The 24,386-nt window shown below is 38.5% G+C and overlaps 1 protein-coding gene across 6 annotated transcripts in view; it reads right to left on the bottom strand.

The window, feature by feature from the left end:
* Nucleotides 1-24,386, bottom strand: part of LOC125249756 (NACHT, LRR and PYD domains-containing protein 12-like) — a 95,715-nt gene that overhangs the window by 52,055 nt on the left and 19,274 nt on the right. For 3 of the 6 annotated variants that reach the window (XM_048162129.1, XM_048162128.1, XM_048162130.1), the window contains 2 exons: nucleotides 23,583-23,696; nucleotides 22,778-22,891 (listed from right to left, as the gene is read on the bottom strand). The exons of 1 other annotated variant lie outside the window; for it this stretch is intronic. In XM_048162129.1, the coding sequence (XP_048018086.1) occupies nucleotides 22,778-22,891; nucleotides 23,583-23,696 (228 nt within the window). Of the gene's footprint in view, nucleotides 1-848; nucleotides 1,023-9,044; nucleotides 9,135-16,298; nucleotides 18,027-18,537; nucleotides 18,628-20,757; nucleotides 20,824-22,254; nucleotides 22,321-22,777; nucleotides 22,892-23,582; nucleotides 23,697-24,386 lie in introns of all 6 variants that reach the window. 2 more of the 6 variants (XM_048162133.1, XM_048162134.1) reach the window with 2 other exon arrangements.

Below are 24,386 nucleotides of genomic sequence, written 5' to 3'. Positions count from 1 at the left end.
TGGCTGTTGCCCCAAAATATTGTAAGGAATCATCTGATGCTTTCACACTCACTTTAGGTGATGTGTGACCAAAAACTCAATATTAATATTAATATTTATGACCATAAATGACTACATTTGTGGTGCCCAGTTTAAATCATTGGTTTTCAACTCCAGTCCTCAGAACCCAGTGCTCTGCACATTTTGTATGTCTCTCTTATCTGACAGTTTAGTTCATGAGCTTTTTCGTAAAGAGATTATCTGAATCAGGTGTTAACCCCTGGAGTCGGGGGTATCGCCGGCGATACCACCTTGCTTTTTTCTTATCAGTATGAAAGAGACTCAAAATACTCTGCCAATTTTGCAAATACAATTAAAATTTATACTCCATTTTAATCTGTGAAATATCTTCTTCTTCAGAGTAAAAACAAAATGTTGTGCTTTTAGTAAAATAAAGAAAACTAACATGATGCGTGATCTTTCGTCTCCCTCTGAACGAAGTTCATTCTGAAAATTAACTGTAACTTAGTAAATACTAATCACAAAAAAATGAGACTTATGTCTAAAGAAATGTTGAAATGTCAGGATCAGACACTTTGTATCACACATATACATTATATTTTAAAGTATATTTTTTAATACTTTTAACACTGAAAAAAACAAGAATTTGATCATATAAATGTGAATTAAATGAGATTACTCTTCAGTTATCAGAAATTTATATACTTCATTTTGCTTATCTTTCTGTACCTATTTTTTTTCCATCAACATGTTAGTTTGTGTGTACTTTTTATTTCAGTAATTTAGTTATTAGTATGACTATAAACTGATTGTCACAAATCATGTGACTATCAGAGAAATTATCTTACCTAAAAGTCTCCAATTTACAGTGAGGATTCTCCAGTACAACAGAGAGAGACTTCACTCCTGAGTCCCCTACTTTATTCTCAGACAGATCCAGTTGCCTCAGGTGTGAGGGGTTTGATTTCAGAGCTGAAGCCAGAGCATCACAACCTTTGTGTGTGATACCACACTTACTCAACCTGTAGAGAACAATGACACACTTTACTCTTTTAGATCAAAACACACAGGGCCACATTTCCCCAAAGCATCATAAACCTAAGTAGACTCTGGAAACAATTTTATGAATCATCCTAAAATGAATGAAAAGGACATGAAAACTTGTGCTTCTTGAAGATGGACAGCAAACAAGCCTCTTGACAACTGTGCAACACCACAGTTAACACTCCCCTTTGAAAAAAAATAAATAAATTAAAAGCTCTGCATGCATTCTTAATTCAACTCGCCTTCAGTGGACATTGTTACACCAAAATGACGTGTTTTTCATGAGTCTCAGTCTTCAAGTCCAAGACAAGTCTCGAGCCACTCGTTCATGAGTCCAAGTCAAGTCGTAAGGTAGATGAAGAATCGCAGGTGTTTCATAAATTATATGAGGATGTGACTGTAGCCGAAACCAGAATGTCCAGTGCAAGTAGGCATTTTGAAGACTTATATTGAAGACATTTTTCGAAGGATACTTTTTGGCATAAAAGAAAAATCTATAATTTGACCCATACAATGTATTGTTGGTCTTGTGGTCCAGGGTCACATATAGATGTAAAATTTTCTTCATTCTATTTATTTTTATTTATTTATTTTCATTTAACTTTTTGATTCACAATGCCCTGTTGCAACTTAAAGGGCTGCACTTTGTTCTGCACTGTGTTCCGCCACTTTAAAACAAAAAGGATTTTTTGTGTTTTCATATTCAAGAGATTATAAGCTAGATGCAGCTTTTTTGGGTTTGTATTGAATGTTCTTCGACTTCTATACATAATAAATGTGTTTATGAATACAGATTGATCTGTTGAAAGCAGTTATTTTGAGTTAGATGCCAAATGTTCTCCTCCTATTCAAATTTGACAATGAAAGGATGCTTACAACATATTTGCCCACCGGCAACTAAATACAATTTTTGAGAAAAAAAAGAAAAAAAAACCTGGGGAAAACACAAGCAGAACATGTTCACATGGGACACTATAAACACAACTATATGCATGAAACCATTTAGAAAAATTTGGGCACAAATGGGTTAAGCCGCAAAAACACTGTTTAAATATGAATCCTGCATGTTCTGTCTCTGTGTGAATGATTATTGGCTTTTCCTAAATTTTTTTGAAATAAACTGAAATATGTAATAAATACTGAAATAAAATGTGTTAGCAACATATTGAACTACACATTAACAATTATAGGCTATATAATATAAAAAATAAGTTACATAAAATGTCATAGCAATATGAATGTTTAGACAATATTTCTGTTGGCCTGTTTTGAACAGATTATGAAGAGTTTACTGTAAAATAGCCTATAGTGCCACATCAAAGAAGCTTTCGTTCGCAAGGAATGATGAAAGCTTTGTATCACAGAAATAAATTATATTTTAACCCTCTGGAGTCTGAGGCTGATTTGGGGCCTGGAGAAGTTTTGACATGCCCTGACATTTGTGCTTTTTTCAGTTGTTCATAAACATATAAATGACAAAAGTGTCATTACACTGTATTCAGCACAAACTAGGCTACAATAATATGTGAGGAACATGTATGTACATGTTTGTGTTTTTGAAGGAATAATGTTTATGCGTGGTTACTGAAAAAACAAAAAACTTAAGTCACTGATAATAAGGCCAATAAAAGTATAGTTAAATCTGTGTTCACAAGACTTTTGGGTATTGGAAGGTTGTAGACTAGAGTTTTTGCTTCAAAATTATGTAAAAATTATGCTGCCTACTCCTTTCATATTATAAACAATATACTTGATTTAGTTTTTGTAAGACACTTTTTGCCAAGAAACACAGGTATGCGTGGAGGCGTGAATCACCACTGAAAAATGGCTCATTCTCACCTGAGAAGACAAAAGAATTGGAATAGTAATGAGCCTGAAATGACTTGCATATTAATGAGGCATTTCAGTCAGGTAGGCTGTGAAAAAAACCTTCTGTGATGTCTCAAGCTCATCATGATATATGAAACATACAGAAAAATATTTATTACAATATAAAGTAATGGTTTTATATTATACTTTAAAATATAATGTATTTCTGTGATGCAAAGAGTCTGAATATAGGCTTTTAGTTTAAAAGCATGCACATTTGGAGAAATATTGGATTCTCATATGCTTATGTCAATTTTCTATACAGACGGAGTTATATTTTTATTTAATATTCATTGTCTATTACTATGAGCGCTGGTGTTTTCAATTCATCCTTGAAGTCAGAGGGCGCTCTCTGTGCATTTTTAGTCCACAAATTCATCTAAAAGAAGAAGAGGATATTCCATGAATGGAGTTTACCAATTCATACTGCAGCCGGAGGGCGCTAAAGAAACAAAAACTCATCTAAAACTTCATCTAATAGAAGAAAAGAAAACAGGAACTTTACTGCAATGTCTTCTAGAGCTCCCTAACCATCACTTTTACATCCAGATAAACACTTTTCAAGACAATAAATACACGATTGAGACGATGAATGCATGTATTGCCTCTGAATTTGCGTCTGAATAGCGCTGGCTCCGTGGGCGTGGCCGCATTAGCAGGGTAATGAGCTGAATCACGGACTTCTGACATGGCTCTCTTTTCATACAGATTACATAAACACAGAAGGTTTGTTTTCGATTTGACTTACATGATTTAAAACCTGACATCTTCAACGTTTTGTTAGACATAAGTTTAATTTTTCTTGTCATTAGTATTCACTAAGTTACAGTTCATTTTCTGAGAACTATCAGATTGGACTTCGTTCAGAGGGGGAGGAGAAATCACGCATCATGTTAGTTTTCTTTATTTTACAAAAAGCACAACATTGTTGTTTTTACTCTGAGTGTATACAAATAAAAGAAGATATTCTATAGTTTCAATTGATATAATATAGCTGCAAGCAGCAATTCGGGGCCAAGCCCCAGTAGGGGCAGTAGCGCAATACGGAGCAGGAAGAGCAAAAACAGCAGAAATTGAATGTACATGCAAAACATCTGGTTCAGAAGGACAGGTGGAAATGAAATGAAAATCAATAGAAGTTCAGAGAACGAACACGGAATGAACTAAAATACTTGTATCTCATTGAAGAGGAATAAAGATTAGCACAATCCTTATTTGGATAAAAAAGGTATCAAAATGACTCATTACACACAATTGTATAAAGGAACCCCACACGAGATTCGAATCCACGACCTCCGGGTCCAAGGTCCATTTCTCATCTCATTGCACCACTGTGCAAGTGAATGTTTCCACACCTGCCGAAGTTTATTAGTTCATGTGAAAATGAACTCAAAATGAAGAATTCTTATAAAGCTGCACTTTAGATCATTCTGCAGCTCATCATGCTGTAGTGCAATACAGAGCAGGAAGAGGAAAACAGCAGAAAATGAACAAACATGAAACAGCTGGTTCAGAATTACGGGCAAGAATGAACTCAGAATGTACATAAGCTTAGATGAAAATGAACACAGCATGAAACAAAAAGCATTTATTTCTAATCCAAGAGGCAGTAAAGGAATCAAAACACACTATTTTATAAAACTGCTCCACCTGGGATTCGAACCCACTAACTTCGGATACAGGGCTCTTCAGATAACTGGCTTTACACATTGAGCTACTTGAGGATGCACATTCAACAGACTGTGGAAGAAACCTTTTAGTCTAACAAAGAATTCACAAAAAAGCATTACTTAGCATGCTAACCATATTAGCATGCTAAGCTAACTTAATGCTAATGAAGCTCATGGTTAACTTGATAACTGAAGAGCCACATTAAAGAGAATGACAACTGGTTAGCATGCTAAGCAATTAGCATGCTAAGCTAACTAGCATAAGAACAAACACAAGCAAGGTCACATTCAGAGATGAATATCTTGGGAATGGTAGCGAATATCAAAAATCCATTCAGTCATTTCTGTGCGGCTCGGTCCAAAGATCACCTGAGCTGATTTTGGACAAAATTGGACAAAAATTGTAGGAGGAGTAGCGAAAAAACTGTTTTCCATTTATTTCAATATGGCGGACAGGTACATTTAAGGAAAATGACAAATGACACATCGTCGGAATCGGCATAAGCCAGGGAATAAAATGACATAAAGCATACACATTTTGGAAAGTGTTTTCAAAAGTTATAAGTGGTTTTGCAATAATCATTACATCTGTGGAACAGTAGGTGGCGCTGTGTTGAAACTTCTCAGGTACCTTCAGGACCTTCTAAAGTCATACATACCAATTTGTGTGAAGATATGTCAATTGTTTAAAAGTTATTGCAATTTATGACAAAATTCAAAATGGCGGACACGTGGTTCATCCGATGTTGACGAATTCGATATCCTCGGATTCGGCATGGCACAGGGAATCCATAGACACCAAGATCTTGATTTTCTAATAAAGTGTTCAAAAGTTATTGGCCAAAATAGCCATTTTTCAGATCTCATGACCTGTAGGTGGCGCTGTTCCCAAATTTGGCATGGAACCTCAGATCATGGTCTTGATCAAGTGTACCAATTTTAGTTTTGATTGCTCAAAGTTTGGCCGAGATACAGCCTCTATAGCAATTTTGGGTCAACCTCGTTAACTTCGTGACATCATAACTTTTGAACAAAGATGAATAAAAAAAAATCTGTTCAGTCATTTCTGTGCGGCTCAGACCAAAGATCACCTGATCAAAGTTTGGACAAAATTGGACAAATTTTGAAGGAGGAGTAGCGAAAAAACGGAATACTGTACTTTTCAAAATGGCCGCTACTGTAATGGGCGGAGACTTAATGTAAGAATTTGAATAGAATCAGCATGAAGAGACGAATCAGATGTACTAAATTGTAATTTTCTAGAGCAAATGGTTCAAAAGTTATAAACTTTAGAATGTTGAATTTTTGAACTGGTGGTGGCGCTATAGAGTTGGTCCTAGAGACTCCAAAATTGGTCAGATTTCTAGACATGACCATCACTACAAGTGTGCCAAATTTCATCATTTTCTCATGTTCCGTTGATAGGGCTGCCATAGACTCCCATTCGGGAGGAAGAATAATAATAATAAAAGGGAAAACGTACAATTACAATAGGGGCTACAGCCCCTTCGGGGCTTGGCCCCTAATTACTTATGTCTCTATGACAAAAAATGATGGAGTATTTTAAGTCTGTTTTGCTGCAACGTGAAAAAAACCCTGCAAAACGCGCCGGCGCGTTTTCAGACCTCAGAGTGTTAAAGTATAAAAATAGAAAACCATTATTAGGGGCCAAGCCCCTATTGTAATTGTACGTTTTCTCTTTTATTATTATTCTTCCTCCCGAATGGGAGTCTATGGCAGCCCTATCAAGGGAACATGAGAAAATTATGAAATTTTGCACAGTTGTAGAGATGCTCATGAATAGTTATTGGACCAAATTTGGAGTCTCTAGAACCAACTCTATAGCGCCACCACCAGTTCAAAAATTCAACATTCTAAAGGTTATAACATTTGAACCATTTGCTCTAGAAAATTGTAATTTAGTACATCTGATTCATCTCGTTATGCTGATGCTATTCAACATCATACATTAAGTCTCCGCCCATTACAGTAGCAGCCATTTTGAAAAGTACAGTATTCCGTTTTTTCGCTACTCCTCCTTCAAATTGTGTCCAATTTTGTCCAAACTTTGATCAGATGATCTTTGGACTGAGCTGCACAGAAATGACTGAACAGATTTTTTTTATTCATCTTTGTTCAAAAGTTATGATGTCATGAAGTTAACAAGGTCGACCCGAAATTAGTATAGAGGCTGTATCTCGGCCAAACTTTGAGCAATCGAAACAAAAATTGGTATGCTTCCTCAGGACCATGGTCTGAGGGTCTATGCCAAACTTGGGAACAGCGCCACCTACAGGTCATGAGATATGAAAAATGGCTATTTTGGCCAATAACTTTTGAACAGTTTGCCAGAAAATCAAGATCTTGGTGTCGATTCCTTGGATCATGCCGAATCCGTCGATACCGAATATGTCAATATTGGATGAATCACGTGTCCGCCATTTTGAATTTTGTCATAAATTGCAAAATCTTTTAAACAATTTGACATATCTTCACAAAAACTGGTACATATGACCTTTATAAGGTCCTGAAGGTACCTGAGAAGTTTCAGCACAGCGCCACCTACTGTTCCACAGATGTAAGGATTATTGCAAAAATGCTTATAACTTTTGAAAACACTTTCCAAAATGTGTATGCTTTATGTCATTTTATTCCCTGGCTTATGCCGATTCCGACAATGTATCATTTGCCATTTTCCTTAAATGTACCTGTCTGCCATATTGAAGTAAATGAAAAACAGTTTTTTCACTACTCCTCCTACAAATTTTGGTAAATTTTGTCCAAAATCAGCTCAGATGAACTTTGGACCGAGCCGCACAGAAATGACTGAACGGATTATTGATATTCGCTACCATTCCCGAGATATTTGTCTCTGAATGTGACCTTGCTTGTGTTTGTTGTCTTATGCTAGTTAGCTTAGCATGCTAATTGCTTAGCATGCTAACCAGTTGTCATTCTCTTTAATGTGGCTCTTCAGTTATCAAGTTAACCATGAGCTTCATTAGCATGAAGTTAGCTTAGCATGCTAATATGGTTAGCATGCTAAGAAATGCTTTTTTTGTGAATACTTTGTTACACTAAAAGTTCTCTTCCACAGCCTGTTGAATGTGCATCCTCAAGTAGCTCAATGTGTAAAGCCAGTTACCTAAAGAGCCCTGTACCCAAAGATAGTGGGTTCGAATCCCAGGTGGAGCGGTTTTATGAAATAGTGTGTTTTGATTCCTTTACTGCCTCTTGGATTAGAAATAAATGCTTTTTGTTTCATGCTGTGTTCATTTTCATCTAAGCTTATGTACATTCTGAGTTCATTCTCGTCGTAATTCTGAACCAGCTGTTTCATGTTTGTTCATTTTCTGCTGTTTTTCCTCTTCCTGCTCTGTATTGCGTTTTTATATTGCAGTTTTATAAAAAATTCTTTATTTTGAGTTCATTTTCACATGAACTAATGAACTTTGGCAGTTGTGTCAGCATTCACCTGCACAGTGGTGCAATGAGATGAGAAATGAACATTGGACCCGGAGGTCGTGGGTTTGAATCCCGTGTGGGGTGCCTTTATACAATTGTGTGTAATGAGTCATTTTAATTCCTTTTTTATCCAAATAAGCATTGTACTAATCTTTATTCCTCTTGAATGAGATACAAGTGTTTTTAGTTCATTTCGTGTTCATTCTCATCTGAACTTCTATTGATATTAATTTCATTTCCACCTGTCCTTCTGAACCAGCTGTTTTACATGTACATTCAATTTCTGCTGTTTTTGCTCTTCCTGCTCCGTATTGCGCTACTGCCCCTTCTGGGGCTTGGCCCCGAATTGCTGCTTGCAGCTATATTTTAAAATTGTAATCATATTGCCATTTTTTCTGTATTTTTGATCAAATAAATACAGGCTTGATGAGCATGAGACTTTTTTGAAAAACATTATAAATAGTAATATGTCAAATCTTTTGACTGGTACTGTAATTTAAAATATAGGCCTATACAAAATGTATTAACAATATACATATGTGCATGCATGAGATCACAAAAATCATGTTTTCTGTTAAGAGAGAACATTACATTAACGTTAATACAATGGCTGATATGATCCTGTATCAGCATGCTCACAGAGGGTTTTTATATTACTTTTTTATTTTATTTTTTTTCCTTTTATCTCCTTTTATTTGAGAACCATAGTCACCAGATATTGGCACACATTGGACTGCATGAATATGATACTGGGATCACTGACTGGAAAGTTTTTTTCTTTCTTTTAGTTTTTTCAAAAAACACATATATACGTAATTCTCTCAAACATACAAACATGTACATACTTCTTGCTCAAACAATATTGTAGCCTAGTTTCTGCTGAATACAGTTCAATTAGAATTTTGTAATTAATATCTTTATAAGCAACTGAAAAACCCTAAATCAGCCTCAGACTCCAGAGGGTTAACAGTGATGATTGTTCTCAGTGTTACTTACTCAGCTGATCTAGTTGCTGTAACCACAGGCAGCAGCTTTTGAAGAACATCATCTGCTGTATTTTCTGCTTTCCGGGTGACATATCCATCACTATTTGGAAATATAAAATAAACAAGTTAATTATTAATACTAATAATCATTATTTATTATTTAATTATAATTATATAATTAAAGCTGCAAGCAGTGAACAGTGGGCAATAGGGCTGTCAAAATCTTTTTAGAATTTTGAATATTCATCGAATTAAAAAAAAAAAAAAAAGCACATTCGAATGTAAAGCCCATGCATGCAAATTTTTGCTGTGTCAAGATGAGCGCAAGCCATGATGACGTAACTGATGCAACTTGTTTATTGTTAGGTTATCCAGTACATTGCGGTGCGGGGTGCATTACTGTGATAAATATAATTGGAGGAGTCAAAAAGTGAGTGTGCTGCCAAGGGCAACCAGTTTGACGGCGTATGCAGTCAGACCCTAAGCAGAGCTGAAGAAGGCATCAGGCCTTTAGAGGATGAGATGGATATATGAACAAGAAGCTACGCTACCTGCTGACGAAAACCCTCTCAGTTGGTGGCAAAAACCATGCGGTATGTTTCCACATATTGCACAGCTGGCAAAGACATACTTGACCATAACTGGCACATCGGTATGGGGTGCGTTTCCCAAAGCGAACTATGGTCGCAAGTTCCATCATTACCAATAGAGTTCAATGGGACTTATGACCATAGCTGACTATCGATCCTTTCGGGAAATACGCCCCAGAGTTGAGCGCATGTTTTCATCAGCTGGAAACATTGTGAAAAAAAAACAAAAAAAACAAAAAACAAAACACACACCATCTAGTGTTTTGCTGAGCAATATGTAGATGTGTAGTGAGCGGATTGTTTCTGAATGGCAGGTTGCTATTTTGTGTTCATGTAGTACAAACATTACACTGTCTGTTAAAGTGTGTTTTCTCAGGTTACTGATGTACTTACACAGTTTTTATGCACTTTTTTGTTACCTTGCATGTACATTGACATTTTATTTAAAAGCAGTTGTTTGAAAAAAAAGTGAATGTCATTTAATTACAATAAAAGATGCAATGCTTGATTTGGTGTATATTTGCTTATTGCGCTCACTTGCGCTCTCTTGTGGGCATATCAGTACTTTTTTTTCCTCTGATATTAAGTATTGCCTTTAGATTTTGAATATAATTCGAATTTTGCAAATATTTCAGAAAGAATTTTGAATTTAGCTTTTCAGGCATTTTGACAGCTCTAGTGGCCAATATTCATTTCAGCAGATAAATAGAGAAGAAATCGTCTCAGGTTACGTATGTAACCATAGTTCCCTGAGAACAGGGAACGAGACTCTGCGTTGACAGAACGCATTGGGGAAACCGTCACGTGACCCAGGTGTCGAAAGCACTATCCAACAACTCCAATTGCTATTGGCCGGCGACAGCCTATGACGTCATACGGCGCGACCTGGATGTATAAAGGGAGCACCTGGAGAGACAGTCACTATCTTATCGTCTTGAGGGACTGTTCTGAAGGCAGGCAACCTGAAGCATGGCAAAGGAACGCAGAGTCTCGTTCCCTGTTCTCAGGGAACTATGGTTACATACGTAACCTGAGACGTTCCCTTTCGAAGGGAACTCCACTCTGCGTTGACAGAACGCATTGGGGAACGATATACCCACGCTGCCATGCTGGAGGGGAGTGCCTGCCAAAAAATATGGCTGAGGCAAAGACCTCAAGGCAGTTCTCAAACTGCCCAGCAACTCCCCCTCGGGTCACACCAGGCTGTCAGTGACAGCATTCCCTTTGGCCAACAGCCCAAGCTGACCTTCCCACAGGCTTCTACCTTTCTCTTTTAACAAATAGAGCCTAGAGAAACGCTAAGGCGTCTAGAACCCAATTTTCTTGTGAGAAAAGTGGTTCCTTTAAGGGAATGTGGCCAAGGAACCAAAGGGAACCTCGGCCAGTCACTCATGAGGGGAGCAAGGTCACCCTCATTGCCACCAGGGAGGCCGACCTGGTCTTCTCAGGGAACAGACTCAGTTCAGGCCAACCCTGTCTGAATACAGAGCCTCTAAAACGCATTCTTCAGGAAGATAGTAGGTAAGAGTGACTGCAGAAAGGCAGAAACCAGCTCAGACCCACGCGTAGAGACGGGCATCCTGGAGAGCAGAACTCAGCTGAGTGCTATGAACCCTCATATCGAGGGGAGATAATCCGCTCACCTAGGATCTACCCAGTGCTTAATTAACGCACTGAGGAGGCTGTGCGCTGAAAACCCTGAAAGGGGAGCACAAACCAGCCTAGGGCTGATTCTTAAGATGGGGCCTGATGAAGGCCTAACCATCATAACCAGCTTAGGGAGCTAAGCACTATTACCAAACCCAACCCCAAGGGGGAAGCGCAGAGCTCACCTAACAGGTAGACTATGCCAAGAGCACATAATCATGGAGGCCCGGGAGGGACTTACAACATGACAACAGAAGTACACTCCAGAAACGACCCGTTTTAGTAAAACGCCTTTCTGAACACCTGTCTAACATACAGAGACAGATAACTTCCATGGCAGCCGTGGGAAAGCTGCACAGTGCTCCTTAATAATCCACCCAACACAATCCGACAAGCAGTGTACTCAGTAAAAAACACTTTTTACTCTTTAAACAAGAGGAGTACAGCGTACGCCAACACGTATTAAGGAAGGCCTGGAAGGCCTATAACCTCAACAAACACGTGGCATCAGCTCGTGGTAGTGTTTAGGTCCCAAGCCAGGTAAACAACCCGCAAAAGAGGGGGTTGAATCTACCACTTGGGCCCCTGGCCAGCGAAAGTGTATATGACTAGTTCTCAGGGAGAAATACACCCAAAACAAACACCAGTATGTCCAATAAAGGCGGCCCGCAGGCTTAGCATCCTTCAGGACACACGGCGTAAGTCTCGTGGCCGTTTCCAGGAGCACAAAGATCCAACTTAAGCGCTAGGTGGCTCTTAGCTCAACTAGAATCATCGACTCAGAGGCAACAATAGGTTAAACCAAACCTCAGTAAGGTTTCACTACTGACATCTCATCCAGAGCCGCACAGAAAAACACAATCTGTGCCAACACGTAAACTAAAAAGGAGGCCTGAAGGGGCCTGCCGATTCAATGACACGTGGCTTCAGTTCGTGAATTTCCAGGGGACCAAGCTACAGGGAACCAGCTCTAACCCAATAAACTATGGGAAGCTAACTGCTACCTGTGCTAGGCTACACTTTCCAAACAGGCAAAGTACCCTAAGTTTTGTAACTAAAGGGAACCATACACAACCAACATGGCTTAAGGGAGGCTAGTTGAGCCTGCTACCTCAAACAAACATGCTGCAGGGCCTGAAGCAGTGTAAAGACCAAAAACAGTATGTGAGCAGACTGAAATCTATTACACAGCAGTATAAAACTATTGCTAACTAGAAGGAGGCTGAACAGTCTAGCCTACAATCACCGTTATATGCAATATAGCTGATAAACAGATAACTGAAAGGGAGCTGACAGATACTAACTTTTCTCAAAAAGTGATCTAGCTACCCTGAGTATGCAATCCAACAGGTGATGCACTCAGTAACACTGGGGAAAGGATTCACCAGCACTTACATAGAGGCCGCTTTTAAGAAGGCCTACTATCATAAGCGGGTGCCAACCTGTGGCAGCATATCAAGCTCACATACCAAATGTAGGGCAAACGTCTAGAACTCAAAGGAAACTTTGAAATACATGCCATTTGACAGAGAGAAAAATAAAATCATTGCTACAGATTCTCAAATCTGTTCCAAGCCTTAGAGGACAGAGCTAAAATGCTGGCATAGTCAACTCAAACTTGAAAAAAAAAATCAAGTGGCTCGGAAGAAAATATTTTTTCCTCTCAGCATGAATGTTCTAGAGAGTGGGGCCTAGCAATATTAATAGCATAAACTTATCTACGCAAAGATAAGGGCCTACCACCTGAGAAACAGCATTAGGTCTCTAACCAAGCAGTCTAAAAACCTAGCTGTTACACTCATCGTTGCACCTACATAAGCAATGGGATAATCTGGGCAAAAAATTCAGCCACTCCCTCAGGAGAAGGCCAAAAACTAAAATACATATGGGAATTATTTATACATACACCATACATACACTTAGTTCTAGCCTGGCCAAAAACATACAGGCCTATTCAAAATAACAGGCGCTATAATAAGCCTGATCTCTACCTCGAAATTTCAAATAAGAAATACAGCAAAGATCACAGCTATCACGCTGGGCGGCCGGAAAGGACCGCCACAAACGCATAAACTGAAGTGATGAGTGCCAGTTCGAACTACACTGAAAATAGTCGAACGGCAAAATATACAGAGAGAAAACTGAACAGCAGCCATTCTGTGGCTCGCTCAGTCAGTCTCAACACTCCAGTTTTTTTTTGTTTTTTTTTTTGCCCAAAAAAACCCATTATCATTATTACTGTTACACACCCAGGAAATAACACAGGAATAAAAACAAGGTCGAACATTTAAGCGATTAAATCAGACCTTGTCTTACCTTCCCGCGGCTCGAAGACCAGAGATTCCTTCCTCGTTCTTTCAAAGGAGAAGAATGATATCCCCGGTTCCAAAAGCCTCACGAACCTTTTCACTATCAAGCCAGAAGGCGGGCCTACAGAAAAAGCTTCATCATGGGCCGGCCACCGGCCTGACTGTTCAAAGGTGTTATCCTGAACGTGCACAGATTTTAGATAGGGGATAATGGGCATATGGCCTAACAACTCCCTCGGGAGGAGGCCAGAACTAGGAACTATACAACCTAATAAGGGATAGTATATTTAAGGTTATGTAAATAACACACCTAACCTAGCTCTAGCCTAGCCGCTAAGCTACGGGCCTTCTTACAGGGCCACAAGCCTAGTGAAGCCCGGGCTTCACCTCCAAAATCTCATGGATAAGAGAAAGAAAGTGAAGCTCACAAGCAAACAATGTCAGGCGGCCGATTAAGACCGACCTAAACATTTACATATTAACTGAAGTGACAAGTTTTGCTATCAACTTCAGTCTGCCCATCCCCTAATTTTCTTGACTACATGCTCAGAAACCTATACAGGAAAATAAGGTCTTATTTTAAATGAATAAAATATAGACCCTCCTGCGGCTCAAAAACCAAAAACTCCTAATGCTCCTTTTTTTTACATGAAAGGATGGAATCTAAGGTTCTTTTAAGCCTAAAAGATCCTCTTACTATCAAACAGAAACAGCGGGCTGATAGAAATAATGACTATGGGCCAGCCATCAGTCTGACCATAAGAAGCATCTGAGCATGATATATGTCCATACATATATAAACATATACACATCTATATACAAACATGTATATAAGCATATATATATATATATATATATATATATATATATATATATATATATATATATATATATATATATATATATATATATATATATACACATATATATATACACACACACAGGAGGTGGAAGAAGAAGAGAGGGTAGATATAAATCACCCTATAGCTGGGGGATCGATTACAAACGCAACAGTGTTTACAATCGATCACCCGTCTCACTCTCTCTTCCTCCCCCTCCCGTCTGTCTGGGTTCAGATACAAAACTGAATGGCTAGGGGTTTTTCCATGCCTTCCCGATCTCAAACACGGAGATCAAACGAAGGAATGGAAAGTATGGAAGCTGCCGTATTAATAGACAGAAAGGAACCGCTCGTCGAGCCGTCCGCGCGCGGCCCCTTTCCTAACGCGCTCTCCCGGCAGCTGCAGCCCGCCGAGAAGCGCGTCCCAAACACACAGCAGCTCGCATACACCCGCCAGAGGAGCGCTCGCCGCCGGACGCGATGACGTCAAACACGAACGTCATCGTCATCCACTCGTTCTCGCCCGCCCCGGGGAAGTTAGAGAGAATAAAACTTTCTCAAACTTCCCAACGAGCTCATCTGCGAGCCATATGATTGCAGCCACCGTTAAGCCTCAGCACAAACAGGGGCCAGAACCAACAGGCAATGATGCAGACAGCTCTTCCCTCGGGAAGAGTGACAAACGAGAACAGCGTAAACAACAGACAAACATACAGCAGTGCCCTCAAGCATTGTGTATGCGTGCTCCTCTCCAGACAGAAAACGCCCAGAAAAATATGTATATCAAGTGTCAAATTTTTCCCTGGGACACAGATAAACACATTTCATGAACGTTTGTAAGGCATATATTAAAAACCCTACCGGAGTTGGTTATAGATGCAATCAGACAGAACAGGACCGAAAGACGAAAAAGATAGTGACTGTCTCTCCAGGTGCTCCCTTTATACATCCGGGTCGCGCCGTATGACGTCATAGGCTGTCGCCGGCCAATAGCAATTGGAGTTGTTGGATAGTGCTTTCGACACCTGGGTCACGTGACGGTTTCCCCAATGCGTTCTGTCAACGCAGAGTGGAGTTCCCTTCGAAAGGGAAATGGCAAAGTCATTTTGATGCACCACGCTTCCTGCTGCCAGTAGGTGGCACTTTGACTATAACTGAAGACTGTCATGTAGATGTCTTCAGGACAGGACTATTATCAAATGTGAAGTTTGGAGCAGATCGGATACTTTATGCCTGAGTTACAACAGCTTTTTCTTTCATGGTGAACCATCAGATTTTGTCAGGCTGCCACGGACATGCCCTTCAGCAAAAGCTCATGATCTTTACAATTTAACATCGCTATGGCCTTAAGATTACACAAACCAAATATGATGTTGATCTGGTTAAATCTCTATGAGGAGTTAATCACAGTGTAAAACATGTCATTTCTTTTTGCCTGCAGGTGGCACTATGACTGTGACTGAATATTGGCATTTAAATGTCTTCAGGCCAGCACTCTAATAAAACATGTGAAGTTTGGGGCAGATTGGGCATTGTATGCCTGAGTTACAACAACTTCTTGTTTCATGGCGAAACATCAAACTTTGTCAGGCTGCCATCTCAAACAGAAGGCTGCATCCTAGTGAAGTTGTCTTTCCTAAAAATGATTTGATTTAAGGATGCAAAACGAAACTGAGATGGCTTTCAGAAGCGATTGATGACATGGCAGTAGAGATATGCAGCCTTACTAGGACACAGCCTCAGTTTGAGAAGCACCCACAAATTACGTAAAATATCCCAAAAATCAATTTTTGCCCCGTGATTTAAAAACCTCTGATCTCTTTGTTTCTCTTTTTTCATGATGTTTTACACTAACAACTGTACTCAGTGTTACTTACTCATCATGTTCTGCTCCGATTAAGCTCCTCAGGTTAAACTCATCCATTGCCTCATCTGAGGTCATCAACACAAAAACTAAAGCTGACCATTGAGATGAGGAGAGTTTTAGATTACGTAATCCTCCCTGTCTCATGCGAGGTTGAGCTTCGTTCACTAGTGAAAGATCACCCAGTTCATTTAGACAGTGAAACAGATTGATGTATTTATCTGGAGAGGGATTCTCACTGATCTTTTCTTTAATATAGTCAACTGTTTTCTCATTGTTGTAAGAACTGTTTCCTCTTTGTTTCATTAGTTCTTGTAAGAGACTCTGATTAGACTCCACTGACAGACCAAGAAGGAAACGAAGGAAAAGGTCCAGATGCCCATTTTTACTGTAAAAAGCTTCATTCACAGCTCTCTGATGGAGATCAGATAGTGAAACTTTGTCTCCATTAGTTGGTTGGGTAATCTGGTCAAACACATTGATGTTCTTGTTTATGAAGGAGAGATGCACATATAGAGCTGCTAGATGTTCCTGAATGCTCAGATGAACAAAGCAGAAGACTTTCCCCTGATACAAGCCCAACTCCTCTCTGAAGATCTGAGTGCACAATCCTGAGTACACTGATGCTTCTGCCACATCAATGCCACACTCTGTCAGGTCTTCCTCATAGAAGATCAGGTTTCCTTTCACAAGCTGCTGATAAGCCAGTTTTCCCAGTTTGACTATCATTTCTTCATCTTTCACTTTCTTCTCATAGTCCTTCTCATGTTTGATGTTGGTCTGAATGAGCAGGAAGTGTGTGTACATTTGAGTGAGAGTCTTGGGAATCTCTCCACTCTCTGCTTCACTCAACATCTTCTCTAGAACAGTGGCTGAGATCCAGCAGAACACTGGGATTTGACACATAATAAAGAGGCTCCTTGATGACTTCAGGTGTGAGATGATCCTGTCGGCCAGACTCTGATCACTGATTCTCTTCCTGAAGTATTCCTCCTTCTGTGGCTCACTGAAGCCTCGTACCTCTGTCACTCGATGGACACACTTAGAGGGGATGAGATCAGCTGCTGCTGGTCTGGAGGTGATCCAAATGAGAGCCGAAGGAAGCAGATTCCCCGCAATGAGGTTCGTCAGCAGCACATCCACTGAGGCTGATTCAGTCACATCACACAACCTCACATCGCTCTGAAAATCCAGAGACAGACGACACTCATCCAGACCATCAAAGATGAACAACACTTTATATTTGTCACTGGATATTTCCATTTCTTTTGTTTCAGGGAAAAAGACATGAAGAAAATCTGAAAGACTGAGTGTTTTGCCCTTCAACAAGTTGAGCTCTCTGAAAGGAAGTGGAAATATGAGATGAACATCCTGATTCTCTTTCCCTTCAGCCCAGTCCAGGATGAACTTCTGCACAGAGACTGTTTTTCCAATGCCAGCGACTCCCTTTGTCAGCACAGTTCTGATGGGTTTGTCTTGTCCAGGTAAAGGTCTAAAGATATCATTGCATTTGATCGGTGTGTCCTCTTTTTCTGCTCTCCTGGACTGTGTCTCAATCTGTCTCACCTCATGCTCATTACTGATCTCTCCACTTTCACTCTCTGTGATGTAGAGCTCTGTGTAGATCTCATTCAGGAGTGTTGGGTTTCCCTGCTTTGATATTCCCTCATACAAACACTCAAACTTCTTTCTCAGATTTGATCTCAATGTGTTGAGGACTTCAGCAGGTTTATAGGCATGGCTGCAAGATTAACATACCAGATTATTAAACATGTTAGTGAAGTAAATAGCCAAAAATTACAAAACGAATTATTTGTTTGCTGTATTAATGGGACACAGAACAAAATAAGGTTTTTGAAATGTTTCAATTATTAATCATGTGTTTGAGCAATGTGTGATGTGCATGGCAACACCTAAAATTAAACAACAACACAAAAAGTGTGTTGAAATGCGTGTGCAGAATGGAAGGAGACTACTGGAGGAATAAAATGTGCTACTTCCTACACCAGTCTTGACTGTGATTAAGATAAGAACATTATAAATACCAACAGCTTTTACAGCGTATGAATTTATTAACAATATAATACATATAGCACTGCACAAGGGCACAATGGTAATGATTAATAGACAAACTAGCAGGATCTGAACTTCAAATATTTTGGTTCAAATCATTACACAGCTATGCTGTATATTAATAACAATTTCATAAAAATAACAAATACCATAAGCATAACTTACATAAAATAATATACCTGAGATCAGGCTGTGTGTCTTCACTCTGTGGTGGCTCAGAGCTGGACTCTGGTTTTGATCTCTTCTGCTGTACTGAACTGGTTTGAAAACTAAAAATAAAAAAAAACATACAAAATTATATATGTTGTGCACTTTTACTGGACACCTCTTAGGAAAGACAAAGGAGCGTTGTAACACTTTTGCTTTAATATGCTATTTTAAAGATTCCTCATTTTATTTGGAGGTCTCCTACAAAAGATTTACATACATCAAACATTTTTATTTTTATTTTCTCATAATATAGATTGAACATCACCACTAAACTCACTGAAGGGTATGTTTTTGTACTCAAGAAATTTAATCTTAAATCTCTAAGCAGTCTGTGTCTATACGCCATTTATTCTTCAAGCTGGTAAACGTGCTAAATCCCCACTTTTCATTTCGAGAATGATTTGCTGGCTTGTGTGGGTGCAGTCAGTTTTGACTGTGAAAGATTAGGTAATTTGACTGAATGTTGTGTATTTAGGGCATTTTACTGCTGGAAATACTTGATCAATTTTAATATAATTTTGAGGTGAAGTAGAATGAAATGAAAAGCAAATAATTTTGTTCACGCACTTCATTTTGAGAGCCACTGCAGGATATCAGCCTACACTTTGGTCGCAGATTTAGTCAGCAAATGAGCTGTGCAATATAGACTGACTGAATGACACTTTAAGTAGAAAATCTCAAATGAAGATTGCTGAACTCCAGCATCAACGAACATTTTGAAATAGTTTTCGTTAACAAAATTTACTGCTATTTTTTGAAACCTGGTTCCAGAGTTGAAAACGACACCCTTGTGTTTTCATGTGTACAGCCAATCTGTATATTTTGTGAAAAGATGATGTTATCACCCCATATCTCGACCCTAGTCAGACACCGCTACATCATATAACAGCAACAACAATCGCAGATTATATGCTTGTGTTCGTGCTGCAGGAGATACTGAGCCTATTAGCTTTACGAAAGTAAAGCTTTATTATTACGCTTCACTAAAGTTTGTATACAGCGTGCAAGGTTTATGTGCATACTCCAAGTCTTCTCCATTTTTATGGAATCCCAAGTCTGCCAAAATTAAAAATAAATAAATACACAAAGAAATGTAAAAAAGCAAAAATAAATGAATATATAAATAAATATACATAAAAAGCAAAAAAATAAAAATAATTTATACATTAATTTCCTTATATATATATTTATTTATTTTGTGTCCACATTTATTTATTTTTTCTTTTCTTTATTTATTCATTTCGATTTGTATTTATTTCCACATTTATTTATTTATGTATTTATTTCCACATTTGTTCATTTTCACATTTATTCATTTGTGGTCTCGATTCAAATGCATTGATTAATATGCTTGCGTTGAGTTCGCTGTAGCCTATATGTGTGCTGGTTTGATTCCTTCCATGTTCTGACCGGTGCCGGAATCTCAATCAAATACAATCAAATAATTAATAATGGAAATAACAAGCGATTCCACTTCAGAGTCCCTGTTATCAGATCTGTTGAAGATGTTGCTGTTCATGTTTGCCAGTGCAGGACATTTTACAAATCCAGACCAGATGATGTTCTACGGCCATGTCCGGAATAAAGAGTAGCCTATCCATGTACAGTCAGGGTGATATTACTTAACCCGTGATAAAAGATTTTGGCCATATGGAAATAAATACATAAATAAATAAATGTGGAAATAAAATAATAAATGTATACAAAAGGAAATACATTTTGTTTTTGCTTTTCTATGTATATTTATATATTTATTTATTTACTTTTGCTTTTTTACATTTCTTTGTATATTTCTTTATGTATTTATTTATTTTTTTAATTTTGGCAGACTTCCATACGTTTTTAGTGTACCTCTGTGGCAGAATTAGAGCATCACATACTGGTCTGGCATGTTTACTACATCGTTTTGAGCCGGTTTCAGTGGTTTCATGTGAACGCAGATATTGAGGCCATGTTTATGGAATTTTTTTCTTAGAACGAGGGATAAAAAGACTGGATGGGGGAAGCTCTTGTTTCGTGTGGATGTGGGCTGAATCTGTTCGAAAAATCCATACAATTTCACACCTACTCCATTATATACAACTCTCAGCTTACATTTACATGATGTAATTGCTAGTATTAGACTGACTGACTGATAGATAAATTGATTTTTTTCCAAAATTATATACTGAAATTCAAAAATGATATACCTGGGATTAGGCCGTTTGTCTCCACTCTTAAACGATTGTGGCTCGGGTTTTGAGCTCCCCTCAAACCTAAAGAACAATGAAAAACAAAATGACCTAAAATTAGGCTTGTTTTAACAATGTTTTTTGGTCTCACATCATCTCATTAATAGTATCCTGCTGAGCAAACTCTAAGTCACCATGTAATGCAGGGGTGTCAAACCCAGTTCCTGGAGGGCCACTGTCCTGCAGAGTTTAGCTCCAACCAGCTCAAAAACACCAGCCCAGATGTTTATAACATTCAATGTAGAGTTTGACACCCCTGGAAGTTATGGCCGACTTGACTTCTGTATTGTGACATATTTCTGAGTGAAACAACTTTTCTAATGTGAAAAACCATAAAGCATCAATATAAATTGAACCAGTAACCAGATTGTAACGAGGTTCATAGATGTGGGAAGAAGGAGGCGGGAACCGGCGAACATTCAACAAAACTTTAATTCAAAATAAACAAAGAACAAAACGAAAGTAATGCCGGCAGACCCTCGTGGACGTCTGCCGGCCACACAAACATAATAAAACGTAAAATAAAGTCCAGGCCTGGTCCTCTCTCGTCCTTCACTGATGTCGCTCCTCCTTTTATGCCTTCGGAGCTCCTCCGTGAGAGACTCGAGGCCGGCGCGCCTCGCAGGTGATGCTCATTATCACTCGCGTCACCGGCCTCGCGCCGTTCCCTCACGGCTCTCGCCCGCCCTGCTCGTCACACAGATGTAATCATCTGAAAAAACAGATCTGTTCTCTCTACATTTTCATCTGTGTATTTTGTTTGGGTTTTATATGACAGGTGGTTGGCTACGGGCATTGGTCAGGGTAGATGCCATATTGAATGTTATGCAGCTGTGAACAAGGTGGTGAGGGACAGACCTAGAGTACATACAGTGGCATGCAGTGTGTATTAGATTCATAGATCAAAATAACTTTTAACTGTTTTATGGAGTTTTTGGAAAGATGTTTTGTCAGCTGAGCCATTTTATATGCATTTATTGTTAACACGCTAAATTATTGGCAGTTTATTGTATGGATCTATGTTTTCAAACAGATTAATATTTTGTTAAGACTCTTCCCAACCTGCCTGTATATACAATCCACACCTGCATAAACCATATTTCAATGCATATATGTAAATTTATAATAGTATAAAGCTGTACCAATAATCAGTATTTAAATAAAAGAAAAAGAAATGTTGTTTTTCACAGTGTGGACATGGACTTCAGGCTCAACATTAAGTTTTTCCAGGTAGGTCTATACTAATGAATACAGAAATTTAATAAAGTAATCAAATATAAAAATAAAACACTGCACATTCTACACTGTGAACATTAAATATGAATTGATTTTTATTAAAGCTACCAAGTTATTTGTCTTTGCTCTTTGTCTTTTGTTGTTTGATTAAAAATAATGACAGACAGCAGCAGGTTGGCTATATTAAGCAACATTTTATAGAAATGTTATTCTGAATACCCAAGTTTACGCCGTGCGTGTCCTCTGTCACTCTTCACTGGGTTTGGGCTCTTCTGCTGGAATGAACTGCAACAGAGAACATATTCAGTTTAATCCTTTAGATTTTTTCATTCTTTATGATAGGAACCTTTGTAGCACATCAATGTAATAAAGCATCAGCGTGTCTTATTGCTCTTTAACAATTTAAAATCACTAGAACGTTTAAACTGACAAAAATTAAAAACATTCATATGATAGATTTTCATGAAGATGCAGTACTGACACATTCAGGCCAGTGACAGATTTGTCCCGAGTGAATTTCACAGAGAGCGCTGGACTCGGTTGTACTCTGAAATATTTTTTGAGTCTCAAAGTCTCGAGTACAAGTCAAGTCTGAGTAAAAATGTATCTGAATCCATGACAAGTTCAAGTCCATTAAAAATTGTCCGAGCTTGAGTACCCCAACTCTAAAACCTTCTCTATGTTCTAATACAAAAATCTAATACTATAAGCACATCTTTTATATAAGTGTTATTCTGAGTACCCGAGATCAGGCTGTTTGTCTTCACTCCTAAACTTTTCTGGCGTATCCATAGACCAGTCACTCCTCATAGACACACAGCTGGACTCTGGGTTTGGGCTCTTCTGTTGGACTGAACTGTAAAAGATAACACATTTAGTTTAATCCTTTAGATTAATGTGTTCATTCTTTATGATAGGAACCACTGTAGCACCTCATAATGTAATAAAGCATCAGCGTGCAAGTACCAAATTCAGTTCTCTTTCGCGTCTTATTGCGCTTTAACAATTTAACCTTTGTGCATCCTTATGGATATTTTTGTCTTTATCAGTTGTGTTTTTTTATCTTGTTGCTTGTGTTAATGCCAACTGCATACCTTTTGGCACAGGTGTGTATTTTTTGGGGGGGAATTTTACGATTTCACCCCACTTGCTTAATTTTTTTTTTTTTTTTTTTTTTTTTTTTTTTTGCACTAGGTACATAAAATAGTTCCTCTCAGCACCTTTTGGACAAAAATGTCCTCATTGAAACCCATTAAAACTGAATTTTTTTAATCCCAGCGCCATTTAAGTGCAGGGCCACTCACATTTCCATCATCTGTCCCGAGCGAATTTCCCAGACAGTGCTGGACTCATTTGTACAGTATTTTTCGAGTCCCAAAGGCTCGAGTCCGAGTAAAAATGCATCCAAGTCCGTGACAAGTGCAAGTCCATTAAAAATTGGACTCGAGTCTGAGCTTGAGTACCCCAACTCTAAAACCTTCCCTATATTCTAATACAAAAATCTAATACTATAAGAACATCATTTATATAAGTGTTATTCTGAGTACCTGAGATCAGGCTGTTTGTCTTCACTCCTAAACTTTTCTGGCGTATCCATAGACCAGTTACTCCTCATAGACACACAGCTGGACTCTGGGTTTGGGCTCTTCTGTTGGACTGAACTGTAAAAGATAACACATTTAGTTTAATCCTTTAGATTAATGTGTTCATTCTTTATGATAGGAACCACTGTAGCACCTCATAATGTAATAAAGCATCAGCGTGCAAGTACCAAATTCAGTTCTCTTTCGCGTCTTATTGCGCTTTAACAATTTAACCTTTGTGCATCCTTATGGATATTTTTGTCTTTATCAGTTGTGTTTTTTTATCTTGTTGCTTGTGTTAATGCCAACTGCATACCTTTTGGCACAGGTGTGTATTTTTTGGGGGGGAATTTTACGATTTCACCCCACTTCCTTAATTTTTTTTTTTTTTTTTTTTTTTTTTTTTTTTGCACTAGGTACATAAAATAGTTCCTCTCAGCACCTTTTGGACAAAAATGTCCTCATTGAAACCCATTAAAACTGAATTTTTTTAATCCCAGCGCCATTTAAGTGCAGGGCCACTCACATTTCCATCATCTGTCCCGAGCGAATTTCCCAGACAGTGCTGGACTCATTTGCACAGTATTTTTCGAGTCCCAAAGGCTCGAGTCCGAGTAAAAATGCATCCAAGTCCGTGACAAGTGCAAGTCCATTAAAAATTGGACTCGAGTCTGAGCTTGAGTACCCCAACTCTAAAACCTTCCCTATATTCTAATACAAAAATCTAATACTATAAGAACATCATTTATATAAGTGTTATTCTGAGTA

This window comes from Megalobrama amblycephala, linkage group LG16, assembly GCF_018812025.1.
Source record: "Megalobrama amblycephala isolate DHTTF-2021 linkage group LG16, ASM1881202v1, whole genome shotgun sequence".
Lineage (NCBI taxonomy): Eukaryota > Metazoa > Chordata > Actinopteri > Cypriniformes > Xenocyprididae > Megalobrama > Megalobrama amblycephala.
The sequence above is the reverse complement of the archived record's forward strand: the minus strand, read 5'-3'. Positions and strand labels throughout refer to the sequence as shown.